Source organism: Cornus florida, unplaced genomic scaffold, assembly GCF_030987335.1.
Source record: "Cornus florida cultivar Cherokee Brave unplaced genomic scaffold, ASM3098733v1 CherokeeBrave_3.0.0_Hap2_Chr01, whole genome shotgun sequence".
NCBI classification, from domain to species: Eukaryota; Viridiplantae; Streptophyta; class Magnoliopsida; order Cornales; family Cornaceae; genus Cornus; species Cornus florida.
Genome location: NW_026775571.1, coordinates 115407503 through 115423668, shown reverse-complemented (window position 1 = coordinate 115423668; position 16166 = coordinate 115407503). Strand labels below are relative to the sequence as shown.

General features: G+C 35.6%; 1 protein-coding gene across 1 annotated transcript; it reads left to right on the top strand.

Moving 5' to 3' along the window:
* The first annotated feature begins 641 nt into the window (after positions 1 to 641).
* LOC132315803 (uncharacterized) lies at positions 642 to 15205 on the top strand. Its single transcript, XM_059814216.1, has 8 exons — positions 642 to 860; positions 6414 to 6451; positions 7170 to 7241; positions 7388 to 7471; positions 7553 to 7587; positions 9709 to 9794; positions 14831 to 14896; positions 14987 to 15205. Exons 1-8 carry the CDS (start codon positions 794 to 796, stop codon positions 15019 to 15021), a joined length of 483 nt encoding a protein of 160 aa, XP_059670199.1. The 5' UTR covers positions 642 to 793; the 3' UTR covers positions 15022 to 15205.
* Positions 15206 to 16166: the final 961 nt, after the last annotated feature.

Sequence of the window (16166 nt, the reverse complement as noted above, 5' to 3'; positions counted from 1 at the left end):
AACTTAAGCAACACATTTTTTTAAAATTATTTAAAAAAAAATTTATTTTATTAATGTCGATATTTTTATTATATCATGTTGTTTATAATAAACAAGCATATGGCTTTTAACATCAGGTGAGCTAAACTTTTAGTTTACCATTAACTTTTTAAGCACAATTTCTCAATAATCATTAATAAGTGGGATAAAATGTAGTTAAAAAATAATTATTATTGATAAGTGAGATAGACATGTAGCGTAGTTAGTGATGTAGGTTTATAGATTTTTTTATTTTTAGCAACTATAAATTTATTTATATATATATATATATATTTATATTTCTAAATGTATTGCAAGTGTTATGGTTGAATTTGGTAAAAGATAGCAAGACACTTACATTTCAATTTTGTTTTAAATATTGGGATATTGATTTATAATACTTATACTTTTGTATTTTTTTTACTAATGATAAATTAAGGTTAATTTAATAATTTTGCCACCAAAATTAACAAACTAACAAAGGAGTTTTTCGCATATTATGAGGGGGCACCTTATGTAAAAAACGAATCTTTAGAGTGGGACCCAAACATAAAAGGTAAGGTACTTTATAGCAGTATCCGAGCACTCACAGGGAATTTTAATCTCCACGATACTCTACGCAACTTTGCTGGCTTTCGACAAGTAGGGTTTTTTTCGGAATCTATTATCAGAGAAGATAAAAGGGTCGTCCCTTCGACGAGCGTAAGAACACCCAAATTGAATAAGAAAGAAGCAGCAGAGGACTCGATTCGGGAGTTTACAGTGCGTCGAAGCCATGGGAAGAGGAAAGTTCAAGGGAAAGCCCACTGGTCGACGCCAATTCTCCACTCCCGAAGAGATGCGTATGCACCCCTTCTCTCTCTCTCTATATATTTATATTTATATATACGTGTGATTATAGCACTTGTTTGATGAATTGATTGTCCTAATAGGATGCTTTTATGTAAATTAATGGAAGTGAATTGGAACTATTGATTTTATTTATTTGTTATTTAGATTGAATTTGCGGAATTTGCTGAAGCTGATTTGATACTTATTTTTTTTGTTGTTGCTAGGTTGAGTTATTTTTATTTGAATTTTTCGAGTAATTGAAGTAATTAGTTTTGATTACTGAATGAGATCTTCTGGTGAGCGTGGTATTAGGAATATCTTTATGTGTATGAAATACCTGTTGCTTTGCATAAATTACAGATTTAATAAATCCTTAATAAAGAAGAAGGGTTTGGATCAGATGATCGGACAGTTTGGATATAATTGAGGCAAGTGATCACCTAAGGAAAATCCAATTTACCCTTTCTGTAAGATAAATCTTATGTTATTGGATGAGATGGTCAGTTAAAGGTTGGTGGCGTCTTGATAGAGCACCATGGTTGTGGTTGGTAATCCAGACATGAAATATCAAAGGAATATTTCTTGTTCCTCATTCTTTGCAGATAATCAGTCCATGGCTACATATATTTTCGATTTATGCTGTAGAAAGTACATAAATGTGTCCTTATAGATTAGATCAACCAAAAGATCAGAGAAGTTTCAAAAGATTAAAAAAATTAAGGAGAATTTCAAATAGAAAATAATTACTTAATGGATTTCAAAGAAAAATTCTGGAATCCAATAACTATTCTATGCAAATAATGAAAGAAGCACATAAATTATTTTGTTGAATTAGGTGTTCTCCTTTATTACGTGCGCTCTAATATTTGTCTAAACCTAAGGTTTGGTACATCTTTCTTTGCATCAATAGAATTTATGGGGACTCTGTATCCATCCCGTGAAATCCTTGTTCCATATATCATAGATTAGATTAATCTGGAATTATCAAAGGGGTCTGATTATGAAAATTTGCGGAGGTGTTTAAAATGATTTAATAAAATTTTCTCGAAATCCGTCTTTATAAAAGAAATTAAAGGTTGCATGAATAAAATGGCTGTGTTTGGGCTTTGCTAAGTAATCTTTTGGTTGGAACTGTCAATTGGTTCAGCCTAAGCAGCCTAGGCAAGCCCGAACTCAGCACGGCATGGAAATACCACCCTTAGCGAAGGTTAGATCATTATCTTGAAGGGGGGTTTGGGCATCCAGAGATTGGATTTGTTCAACAAGCCACGACTTTGGAGATGTGGGAGCGAGAGGTCCCATCTTTGGAGGAGGGTCATTGTATGCTAGTGTGGAGAGGGAGATGGTGGGTGGTTGTCTAGAGATGTGAGATTTCCTGGGCATTTGGAAGCTTATTCGGAAGGGGTGGGATGAGTTTCTAAATGTATGCGATTCAGGGTTCGGAGCGAGGGTCATGTCAGGTTTTGGGAGGACCATTGGTGTGGGGATTTTGTTTTGGCTCGTGTTTTCCCTCGACTTTTCAGGATTTCTTCGACTAGATATGACCTGGTTGCTAACTGTTATCGTCTTAATAACAGGAGGTTGACTTGGGATGTGCAGTTCCGTAGAAAGTTTCATGATTGGGAGCTTACAAAGGTTGCAGAGTTTTTAGCCTTGGTCTACAGTTAGGTGGTGGAGGGTGTGGGGATGGATGAGATGGTGCGGGTGGGTACCCCGAGAGGGGTATTTGAGGTTAGGGTATTTTACCACAGTTTGACAGTGATCCCTGGTGATTCTCTCCCATGGAAGGTGATTTGGAGGTCAAAAGCTCCCTTGAAGGTGGCTTTCTTTGCTTGGTGTGCTTCGCTCGGTAATATCCTCGACAATCTTAGGAGAGTGAAGATTGTGGTCAACTGGTGTTTTATGTGCAAGAAGTCGGAGGAAACAATGAACCACCTCCCTCTTCATTGCCTGGTGGCAAGGGATATTTGGTCTATGCTCTTGGTTACTTTTGGCATGTCTTGGGTGTTCCCAAGAACCACTATGGATATGATTAAGGCTTGGAAAGGGTGTCTAGTGGAGGGCCGAGCCAGGGATGTTTGGAGGGCCACTCCCATTTGTTTATGGTGGGGCTTGTGGCGTGAGAAAAATAAGAGGTCCTTTGAGGGAGAGAGACTCCTATTTGGTCTCTCAAATACAGTATACTGTATACTTTTTTTGGGGTTAACGGGCATAATTATAAATCTTTGGGGGATCTTTTGGTTTTTGTAGATAGCTTAAACCTTTAGCTGTTGACTTTGGCGTTTTGTGTTTTCTGTTGGGAGCTCTCCCCTCGTGAGCACCTTTAATGAAATCTTACTTGTAAAAAAAATGATCATTATCTTGAAAGAGCCACAGGATATAGGCTGCTCCAATTTGAGAAAAGTATGAAACTTCATAAGCTTAGCTGACAAATTGAAACTTTAATTATCAAATTTAATCAATGTAAACCGAGAAAAAAAGGAGTAATGATACAAAAATCAATTGGTTTTTTTGTGCGACTCCAATTAAGAGTGTCCAACAAGACTCTTTGTCAGTTATGGATAAGAATAAAGCCTCTCAGCTGAAGTGTTTATCTCTATATTTTCCACATCAGTCGGTTACAAAAACCAATCGATATTTATATCATTTTCCAACTTATATTGGAGAGGATCTGTTCCCAATGTTGCAAATTGGGAAATTAAAACTGATAGTCCCAGCAGTTAGATTTACAGAATATTAGCGTGACTGTTGTCTTGATTGTTTGGAACTTGGCAAGACAAGCTTCCTTCTATACCTGCTCAGTCCAGCATGGCTAATAAAGTGGACAAGTACAGAATTAGGAAAGGAGTCATAGCCTCATAGGTTGATTGATTGTATTGAGTATTATGAGGTCAATTGCTTCCTTTTCAGTTCTCACATAGAGGTTAATGTCCCCAAAATGGTGAATTAATTTTCGTCAGATAAATTGATTAATATGAACTATACTAGTAAGTGAAATGCACATGTTGGATCTTTCAATAATGTAAGGGCACTTGGGTTAGATTTCACCGATGTCTTTTTGGTTTGTATGGTGCTGAATTCTCTTCTTCCCCATTTTGTGTTATTCAGACTTGCCTGCAACATGCAAGTAGGAGGTCGAAGTCGAATGCTGTTAAGTGCATTCAAGAGAAGGACATACTTCAGAAATTGAAATTGGAGTTTAGCCTTTTTTTATTTTTATTTTTCTGTAAAAGAAAAGAAAAAGATAAGAGAAGTTGGAGTAAGCCCATTCGACCAGTTTGAAGCCAATGAGGGTGAAGATTGAAGTTCCAGTGTTTTCTTAATTGTTCCTTTCTCTTTTCCTAATCAAAGGGCTTGGTGAGTGGTCAAATGTGAACAGAAAACATCCTTAGTTCTTACCCTGTAGTGTTATCGATTTACAATAGGGCGAATTGCAAAAAAACCCCCTTGACTCACTTGCAAACAACCCCCCTTTTGAATATGTTTAGCAAGAAACCCCCCTCAACTATATTGAGGGGGGCATTTTAACTGGCATCTATCTCTATCTAATTTGTTTGGACGAAATTGCCCTCCTCGTCAACAGTTGTTTTTTTTATATTTTTTATTTTGGCTTCAGGCTACAAAAAGAGACACGAAACAGAAAACTAAAAATCAGCCTCAATGACATGTATCAACCTAGGAGGCCAAACATCCCAATAAAGATCACTACACTTAGACCTGAGAGCCCATTTGCCAATGAAGTGAGCAACTCTGTTGCAAATTCTAGGAGTCCAAAGGAGCTTCCAAGTGTCTGTTGCAGTTTTTTTTTTTCCCCTACTCTCTAATCTCTCAATCTCCTCCATCCAACCATCGCCACCACAACCCACACCTTCTCTCTCTACTCTCTGTAAAACTCACTCGAAACAGAAAAGAGAAGATCAATATATTTTTTATTTTTTATTTTTTTTTTTATCAATCTGTCAGACCCATCTGTTTCGGCAACTCCAATGGGTTGTAGAAAAAGTCTCGGCCGTGGGTGACATCTAAGCTATTGTCTATTCTCGGAACATGTGGGAAGGAATCATATACATGTTTTGGCCTTTATTTGCCGATAGAATCAAATCTTCTGTGTGGGGGGTGATCAACCAGGAAGTAGTTGGATCTCACTCATTAGTTACATCCTGTTCTAAAGGAGGATGTCCAGACCCAATTAGTACCATGTCCAACAGTTTTTAACGATCAAGATTTTCAAAATCGATTGGGTATTCAAAACAAAATATCTCTGGGCAAAAATAGTACATACATCAATATATCAAATTTGTAAACACCAATCTATACAAATTTACAAACCCTTCCCTTTCAAAAATGATACATACATAGTGTGATGGCTATATATATATATGAACTGCAAATACTCGTAGCAGAACGGAGCCGTCGGGTGCTGCCATTTCTTGAACACCATCGGCTTCTCTGGCTCCATCACACGATGATTACTCTGTTCCTTCTTCGATTCCTTCTTGTTTGCAGTCGAAGATCTCATCTCCACCGTCTGATCTTTTGATTTTGGGGATGATGGTGATGTGACCATTGATTAAAAAAAAACAAAAAAATTGATCTTCTCTTTTCTGTTTCGAGTGAGTTTTACAGAGATTAGAGAGAGAAGGAGTGGGCTGTGGTAGTGATGGTGGGATGGAGGAGATTGAGAGGTTAGAGAGAGTAGGAAAAAAAAAAAAAAAAAAAAAAAAACTGTTGATGAGGAGGGCAATTTTGTCCAAAAAAATTAGATATTGAGGGGGGTTTCTTGCTAAACATATTCAAAAGGGGGGTTGTTTGCAAGTGAGTGATAGTCAAGGGGGTTTTTTTGCAGTTCGCCCTTCACAATAACCATGCTAGTCTCTCAAGAAGCCACTAACCTTTAACCAACCAGCTCTCCTTTTTACATCTAAATGGTATGTCCAGTTTGTAGATGGATTATTTGTTCCTTTGGTTATCTCAGACATGAACTAGATCCAAATTGTTCTATCATTTGACCAAACACTTCTTTTTTCCATTTAGATTTTGTTGACTTAGTGATCTATGCAAAGCCTAGATTCCAACAATATTAACTCCTTAGGGTGAGAACTTGGACTAAATATTACACATAGAAAGTTGCTGTCAAAGTAAAAAAAGAAAGGAGAACTACAATGTGAAGCTTAAAGCAGGAATTAAATGAGTTCCAAAAAGAAAATTGGGATTTTTATGGCTAAAGTGAAATTTGATTGGCTGTAAATGGTAGAACTAGACACTTCTAACTTATTATTATTTTTTTGTGAAGGTGGTCGATGTGATGGCATGAAATTTAGAGCCCCTGGCATGTACTTTTATAGTTTTAGTTACTCAATGGCATTTGAGTTCTTTATCTTTTCACCAATTTAATATTGGTTTGCTTTTTTGTTAGTAGTTTTGTTATTGATTTTTTTATATGTATCTTTTGTGGCTGGGGTCGGGATAAAAATCTAGTTTCATAGTGTTTCTTGCACTTGGGATGATGGGTGACATATTTACTGACTTCATGTCTTTCCTCCTTATGATTTAAATGCTTGCAGTTGCTGGTACATCAACTCGACCTCGCACATTTAAACGGGTATAGTTTTTATCTTGATTTTTCATACTTTTGCTAATTATTGTTCTAAATTGTGTGGAAATTTCCCATGTGAATGAACAGCTCTCCTCTGCTTGACATGGCATTGGAAGGTATAAACATCAATGGGGCCGTTAGAGAAATTAGGAACTTCTTCACAATGCACTAATGGTTGGGAAAACCTTGCACATTCTTTTTCCAAGAAGCCTAAAATTGATTCGATATATCTATGTTGATAATTAATGCTGGGTTTTGACACTGAAATGCATTGGGACTTGATAATTCTCCAAAATCTAAACACCATATGTAGCTACATTGGTCAATTTTTGTAATAAATTTTCTGTGACTTAGATGGTAATTGTAGTTGGGTTTATGTATGCAAAAGAACTATGATGATTCAATCTATCTGATACAAATAATAGCAAAATTGTCAGTTTTGTCTAAGCATTTGAACAAGTGTTCCATATGGGTGGAAATAAGTGTTGTGTTGGCAGGTGTCTGACATGCTAATTGTATATTAGGAAAAATATGCTTTACCATCATAATCTTTAGTTGCAATGATTCTCATTCTATAATGGCTGGATGTGTATTTCTTATCTTCTAATGGCATAACAAGATGAAGTCAGAATCGTGGTGACATCCAACCATCTTTGCTATACTAGTTTCTTTTGAAGTTGCTTTCACTTTCATGTTCATCTTATTAAATTTAGTTTGTTATTAGGAAGAAGCTGAAGTAGAAGAGGAAGAGAATTCTGAAGAAGAATCTGAAGAGGAGTCCCAGGATGAAAATGAAGTTAGTAACCTGGCTCATTTCCATATAAAAAAGCTTCTTTTCCTTTTAGATTTTGTTTAGTGATGGATTTCATATATTTTGCTTGCTATATGGAATAACCGGTTTATTTAATTCAGTTTATTTATTTTTATTAATGTTGTTTACAGAAGAGGAAAGGCACCCAAGGTATTATTGAGATTGATAATCCTAATTTGGCAAAGCCAAAGACATTGAAAGCTAGAGATATTGATGTGAGTCACACAGATTGTTCATCTATTGTTTTAGTAAATTTTCTGTAAAATATAGTCAGTAACATTAGGTTTCCTTTGCAGATTGAGAAAACGACTGAACTTTCAAGACGTGAGAGGTTCGTGAATGCTTCCTGCATCCCTCTTTAAACTTCACTTTATTTTTTTATTTTTATTATTGATGAAAAAATGAAACTCATTCAGGAAACACCCCCCTCCCTTTTTCTCTCTCTCTCTCTCTCTCACCCCCATTTTTCCTGTCACTTTGTATTACTCTATCACGGGCCGTGGAGGAAAAGGAAAAAAAAGGCACTAAATACATTTTTAGCAGAATTGAGTAATGAAATTTTCCCTTAATACTCTCTCTCTACTCTCTTAAGAATGTTCACCCCTTTCTCTTTTCTTTTGTTATTATTCATGTCCATTCGACCTTTTCAGACAAGTAGTTTTGCGTTGCAACAAATTTCACTGACCTGCTGGGTTGGATAGTGTCAAAGCATGTCTTGATCCCACAGATTGCTTTTTGGTTATTTCACTTTATTTTGAGTATATTTAGGAGTCTTATTGTGTTGCAACTGCATCCCTCTTTAAACTGCACTTTATTTTTTTATTTTTATTATTGATGAAACAATGAAACTCATTCAGGAAACACCCCCTCCCTTTCTCTCTCTCTCTCTCTCACCCCCATTTTTCCTGTCACTTTGTATTACTCTATCATGGGCCGTGGAGGAAAAGGGAAAAAAAGGCACTAAATATGTTTTTAGCAGAATTGAGTAATGTAATTTTCCCTTAATACTCTCTCTCTACTCTCTTAAGAATGTTCACCCCTTTCTCTTTTCTTTTGTTATTATTCATGTCCATTCGACCTTTTCAGACAAGTAGTTTTGCGTTGCAACAAATTTCACTGACCTGCTGGGTTGGATAGTGTCAAAGCATGTCTTGATCCCACAGATTGCTTTTTAGTTATTTCACTTTATTTTGAGTATATTTAGGAGTCTTATTGTGTTGCAATTATAATTTGGACACTTTGTGAAAGAAGCTGAACTACATATAATGTAGCATAGGCAGGGACGCCCCCTAAGTTTTGATTTCCCTCTAGTGCCCATAAATTCTCAATGTAGCTTGAAAACGATCTTTTCATAAACATTTAGTTGGTCACCTTAAAGTCTTCACATATATGATGATGTCCTTAACATCCCCCTCGAATTAAACTATCTGGGTCCACTCTTTTTGGAAAATCACTCGAGCACCTAATAGGAGCTTCATCAAGTGACATCCTCTGAGATCTAATTTATCACTCTAAAGCAGTGGCATAGAAAATCAGTTGGAAGTTTGAATCTGAGCAAGTACTTTATAGTGTTGCTTGGGAAATCCGGTCTTTACTCTTGAACCGTTTGGGACTGATTGGGTGTTGAGGTTTCTCTGGCTTGAAAGGAATTTGGGTTGACGGAAGAAGAAAGACTTTAATAGATCCAATTTTCTTGATGTGGTGCATATAGAGAGAGGAACATGAGCAGGTCTAAAATTATTATGTAATATTTTCTTTAGATTAAATTTTTGGAAAGTAGGTCTAAATAAGAATATTTATATATTATTTAGAGTATTTTGTAAGCATAAAATGAGAAAAATAATAGAGATGTGAACTATATTTGTATTTTTTTTACATTCCTTTAAATGTGGACTTCTTAATGTAAGACGTAAAAGACAAATTGTATTTATATATATATTTTTTGTGGGGGGTGTTGGGTGGGGGGGCATATGCTTAAATCTTGTTTAAAAAATTGAAATTAACTAAAAATTTTTGGGGTGGCCATGGCCCCTCTTGGTCCTCACATAATTTTGCCCCTGAACATGAGGTCCTTTCAGGGTATGGAGAAGCCAGTTCATAAGTTTGCATGGCAGTAAAGGCCATGCAAGTGGGGTTTGCCAAGTTGATTACATGGGGCTTGTACGAATGGTTGCTGCCCCATTTGAGTGGTAAGAGGGTCTTGGGTCAAGTATTTGCTTGAGAAGATTGGAATAGCAGGACTCCTGTTTTACTGCGATGGTTGAGTTAAAAGTTTTAGTCTTGGTCTAAATAAACACATGAAGAGAACTGGGAAAGTTTTTTTACCACATCACTAAAGATTAATTATTGGCCCTTTTTCATTGAAATTTTTAGAAGATTGTGCAGTTTAGTTTATTTTATTTTATTTAGAAGAGTTCATCTTATCTTTATGTTTTCTTTTATTTGTTCACAGAGAAGAAATAGAGAAACAGAAAGCTCATGAAAGATATATGAGGCTGCAAGAACAAGGAAAAACAGAGCAAGCAAGGAAAGATTTAGGTAAGGCATTAGAAATTGATTTTTCATTCTTGTCTTTAAAGGATTGTGTTATTTTTGTTGCTTGGTGGCAACAAAGTTTATGTTCGGCATATGTTTTCTAAGTACTGGACTGATTTTGCACGGTAATGATTTCATGAGCTATACAATTTTTGAATAATTATGTATATTGGAATGTACTTCCATTGTGGAAGTAATTTTGTTTTGTGGTATACATCGTTTGCTCTTCCATTTCACCCTGTATAAATGTTTTGTAGACATTTGTTTGAAGCTTGAAGTATCATAGTACTTCCCGTCTGAGAATGCACCTTAGACGCCTCACACCTGCTGTCTATAGCTCCATTTTCCCCTTCAGCTTGGTCTTTGTTTTGTATTTAATTCATGATTTACATTATAATAGAGATTATAATGGGAAATTCAGCATTAACTGCTTTTTGACGTCTTACAATGGGCTACAATTTTGGGACTTTTAAATGGCGATGTGGTCTACATTTATTGAATGGGAGGATATATACAGCTAACCTATATATGCATTTCCTAAATTGCATATATTTCGAGTGATCATGATATGCGAATATTTTATTGACTGAATGAGTAGGGATTGATTTTTGTCAGGTTTGCAGGTTGATTGGTAGCCACTGCTTTACTTAAAGGCAGGGAACTGGGTGGATCTTTTAGATCCGAATAAAGGGTGTTGTCAAATTCCACACAAATAATAAAAGTGGGTGTCAAATACAGTGACTTTTAGGGCCTGTTTAGTAACAGGAATTAATTCCTGATTTCTACTGTCAATTCCTAAATTAGGAATCAAAAGTGAAAATCATGTTTAGTAAAATATTTTTACTTTTCAACTTTAAGGAAGTACTTTCTAATTTTGTGAAGACAAGAGAGAGTGAGAAATCCTCACTTTCTCTATTTTCTATACTGTAGCAAGGAATTACTTCCTTTTACTGTAGCATTCAGATTGCGCTCTCTCTCTCTCTCTCTCTCTCTCTCTAAAATCAACAGACCCATAATGAAGCCATCACCACCCAAAGTGGAACAGAGATTGCTCCACGAATATGTGCAGGAAGAAGAAAGAGCATACGAATCCACCGAGAAAGTCAACCTCATCGGAGTTGGCGAAGAAGTAGATGATGAACGATTATGTTGTCGAAACGTCTGCGTTTTCATGGCGGAAGTTGTAGCTGTTCATTGGGCTTGGGTTTTTCATGAGCATAGCGTTTCTGGATTCGAGCAATCTGTATGTAGAAGTAGAGAGTATTGAGAAACAGGTGGGTCTCGATGCCTGAGAAATTGTCTCGATTAGAAACAAGAGGCCGCTTGTAGAGGCCAGAAATGGACTGGGGTTTCAAAATTGGAGATGACACATGAAATTCTTGCGATGCGATCGTTTTTGTACCGTCCGATCAGAGGCCATATGAGAAAAGCAATTACCTTAATTTCAAAAAGCGAAGGAGAAAAGCAATTACCTTGATTTTGAAGATGGGTGAAGATGCTAAGGTTGTGGGTGAAATGGGTTTGCTGAAGTTAATTTTTGGTGGTGGGGTTGGATATGGTGGTGGTCGGATGTGTGGTGCTCGCCGTCGCCGAGCACAATATCATTGGAAGTCGTCGCCGTTTCAATCCATCTCGTCGTGCTGGTTCAGCGTCTTCTTCTTCGCGAGGGTTGCAAAGGCACGGCTAAGATTTCAGGCGCTGTTTTTTAGAGAGAGAAATATAATAGGAAAGTAAAATTAAAATCATAATTATTAAATTTAATTTATGTTTTTAACTTTCAAATTAGTAAAAATAAAATCTTCTTATTAAACATCATTTTACTTCCTATTTCATCTCAAAAAAGTAAAATTATGATTTTACTTTTGAGGAACGTAAAAGTAAGAAAGTGAAAGCGTTAGTAAACGGGCCCTTTGAGTATCAAATTCAGTCAGTGTATGGTTGCTGATGTAGCTTGTGAGAAGGAAATCTGGAGGCCTAATTTTGCAACTAAAAAGAAATAGGTGACCAATTTCACAATGTATAAAAATCCTGTTGATTTTGGATTCTTTTGTGACAAGTCTATTACATAACTTGATAGGGACAGGAAGGTAAAACCGTAAAAGGCTGGGCTTGGTGCAATGATAAAAAAATTGGGCTAACAAGCATAGGGAAGGATGTAGTTCAAGTATCAGAGCTCTCACTTTCTGTAAAATAATGCTGAAGGTTGGGTCTGTCTCCGTCTTCACATTCCAGCACCCCACATTGGTGGGACCAACACCAAAATGGACTTTTCTGTAGGGGCAACAAGGGTGTTGGAGTTGGGAGAATGGTTTCTAACTTCTAATGCAGTGATTACTGGAATTAATTATTGGAACATGATCCCTTTGCAGAGATAATTCAGTATGACTTTGGCTGTGGCGGAGATTGGAAACCCAACATAATAATGATTTAGAAGTACACGTTGAATAAGGTTGATAATTTAAACATACTTGGATGGTTAGAATTCAATGAGTGGCGGAGATTCGAAACCCAACATAATGATGATTTAGAAGTACACGTTGAATAAGGTTGATGATTTAAACACACTTAGATGGTTAGAATTCAATGAAATTATGGAAAGCACGGTAGAACAAAGATAAGGAATGAATCTATTGTTCTGATAAGAATCAATTTGGATTTATGATATAGAGAATCACAATGGAGACTATTTACTTAATAAGACTAGTAATTGAAAAGTATAGGAGTAAGCAAAAAGATTTACGTAAGGTTTTCGTAGATTTAGGGAACAACATATGGTTGGGTGCTGAGATATAATTGGTGGACTATACAAAGAAAACAAATTCTTACGTAAATGATAAAGATTAATTAGGATATGACATATATTAGAGTTCTAGTTTTGTAATATATGTTGCGAAGCTGGTGATTTTTCTATAAAGAAGGATTACACCTAGGATTAGTACTAAGCTCATATCTATTAAGGGGTAATTCTAGATGAAATAAAAAAAGGACTTACGAGGGGACACTCCATGGTGTATGTTGTTTGCTGATGGTAGATGGTGTAGTGCCATTAGATTTTTTGAAAGAAAACTTAACAATAAAATTAGGAATGTGGAAGAATGCACGGTAGAAACAGAAGGTTAAAAAAATTAGGACTAAAATCAAATATGTGGAATGTAAATTTAATAAAGAATCGAATACTAATAATGTAATGATCACACTTTAAAATCAAAGGATTTTTTGAAATAACCATTTTTTATATTTAGGATTTATAATGCTAAAGGATGGCTAGATAAATAGTGATATAATTAGTAAATTTGGATTAATTTTACTAATTATTATCATTTTTTTTTCAACTAGGAAAAAAAAAAAAATAGTAAAATTGGATTAAGTTGGACAAATGAAGACATATTAGTAAAGTTTTATGCGATATGGGAATTACAAGTAAGTGAAAAGGGTATTCTACAACAGTTCCAAATTTACTATTTTATATGTAACAATTTTAAAATAGAAACAATGAATTTATGTAGCTGAAATAAAGATGTTAAGATGGATGGCGGGCATGATGAAAAGAGATATGGTTATTGATCAAAGATGATTATGATGATATGGTTAGAAAACCTCAGCAACTTTGGGGGATATTTTTCTAAGTAGATGCTTTTTCCCCCCTGGTAAATAAACTAACTAGATGTAGGGTTTTAGATGTCCACTTACTTTTAGAGGCATGTGGTGGATGAATTAGTTCCCCATTTTCTTTTGAGCGTAACCTGGCCCGTTCAATGAGGCACCTTGAGAGATTGAAAGGACTACTTGAAATATGGTTCTAATTGGAGTGAGAAGGTGAAATAAAATTTTACTATAATAATTGAAATGGAATCCACTCCTTTCCTTTTACGTGGTGGTGAGAGAATCTGAGAGGTGGTCAAGAAAAGGAAATGAAGTTGTACGTAATGGTGTGGGAGCGAGTGTTCTGTACTCATCAGAATGATATTATTTCTTATATTGAAAAGTATTTCTGGAAACAAGTGAGTGTTATTAGCATGGGGTTCTCCTATGATGTGTAGGACGCATGTGATGGTGCCTTGGCACCTGTTGACTGTGCAGCTATCCCTGATAATCATCTAGATACTTGTAAAGAAAGTAAATCTTTATTTACTAGATACTAAATCCTTGAAGAAGTTGTGTAGTGGTAGTGTTAGTGGTGGTAGTAGTAGTAGTAGTAGTAATAATAATTATTATTAATACTATATCAGCTATATGTTCCATTTTATTTTTTGGATTAGTAACAATTTGAGAATGTTTTGTATCTGTACTAATGTTGAATCATGTAGCCTTTTGAATCAGTAGCAATAAATTGAATTGAGAGATGTTGATGGTATAGTCTTAACTCCATATTTTTTGAAAATCATTATTATCATTACTCTCCCTTTGGTAGTTTTGAAGGTGGTGATGGTATTCACAACTTGATGTGTCTGGTTGTAGCATTGAAATAATTTAAGTTGCATATATGGTGATATTTTTTATATTTCAGTTTGTTAAAAAAAGTTAGCTGTGGACACAGACCCGTTTTGTTATTTTATTTTTGGTTGGTCAACTGTTAAAATTGAAGGATTTCATTGAGATTTAATTCTATCTATATATCTCTGCAAAATCCTAGATTTCATTTGATCCAGAGCTCTATGAATAATCAATTCGCTTGATGCTCACCATTGACCAAAGAGAAAGAAAACTATAGTTTCTGGTTTTAATGCAGTATTGCATAAATTGGATATCACCATATCTGACCTGCATGATGCTACCTATCTACCTTTAACTTTACTTTTCACGGAACTTCTCTTACACCTTTCTTAGTAAAGAAATACGGGCTCTGTGAAAGCGCTCTCTCTCTATAAAACAATCATGCTTTATATAATCCAACTTTTCTGCCTTATACCTCTGTTTTATCCTTTTGGATTTCTTTCATGACATGGATTATACCAAGCCTCGTCTTTTAATATCAATATATCATTATTGACTATCATATCCACTAACATCTCATTGTTGACTGTGCATCAATCTTGCAGAGCGTTTAGCCCTCATACGGCAACAAAGGGCAGAGGCTGCGAAAAAGCGAGAAGAAGAGAAAGCTGGTAATATTCTGAGAAAGTTGTACTGATTGCTTTGCCTTTTATCATCCCAGTACTTGCGACAATGAAACTGATATATTTCATTTTTATCAGCCAAAGAACAGAAGAAGGTAGAAGCTCGCAAATGATCATGACAGGTGCCGTAAGTTATTCTATGGAACAAGTACTTCCTATGAGAAGTATGTGTTAAAAATTTGGATTGTATCAAGGATTATTATTATTCCCATGTTGGTACGATGAAAACTAATTTCCCCTATTTTCATGTTATTGCGTCTTATATAAGAAATGGAATTTGAATACTCTTAATCACAAGTTTTTAGCCTCTATATAGTATTACAATGTGGTGGTACTAGATTTTTCGCTGAGCCAGATAATTTTGTAAAGGAAAATTATTTTTGAGCGTACCAGACTGGCCGAAGAGACCAGCCGAGGCTTTAATATCATTGGATATATTTGTATTGGGGATGCAAAAGGGGTTTTCGCAATCTGCCTCCCCATGAATAAACTATTAGTGTTGCATATGTTGTGGTGTTGCCCAGTTGGTGGTAACCCAGAACTAGCAGAAGGTGTATTGGTGGTATAACCGTAGAAGGTTTAAAGCTTTTTGTAGCTTGGGGCTATAAGGTGGTAGATATTGCGGGTGATTGTCAAAATTTTCTCCCAGTTGGCTGCATTCGTTGTGGTAGTCATCAAACAGATTATACAATCTCATAGTGATGTTCATCTTGATTCAATGGGCTGTGCGGCATCACTGTGGTGCTTTGGAATGGTTGGTTTGGCAGTGTTTTTGTTGCTATGTTTTGTATTACCAGGAAACCAAAGAAAATTAAAAAATAAAATATAAAAATTGACAAATCGCACTGTGAGTTCAATTACCTAAATAAAAAAAGCCCAAGTTCAACTAAATGACACATGGGCCTAATTTGGGCCATCCTAGTGAATGAGCGTCTAGTTTGAATTAGAAAAAATTTCAGAAACGATTTAAAAAAAAAAACCTATATCATATGGTATTTCTTCTGCTCTTCGTTCACGTAACGAGTGTGTGAGTGCGAAGAACTTGAGGCTGTTTAACCTTGTGATAGGATCCATCCCTCATTTTTAGGAATTCCCTTGAGGTCATCTCTAGGGAATTTTTGGGATCGGGATTTGGATCAATATTCATAATTTATCCTCGCCATCAACCTAACAGATCTTACTTCTTAGGTGATTGTCAAGTTTTTTGGATCAATATTTATAATTTATCCATCCATTGTTCAAGCACAGGGAATGCATG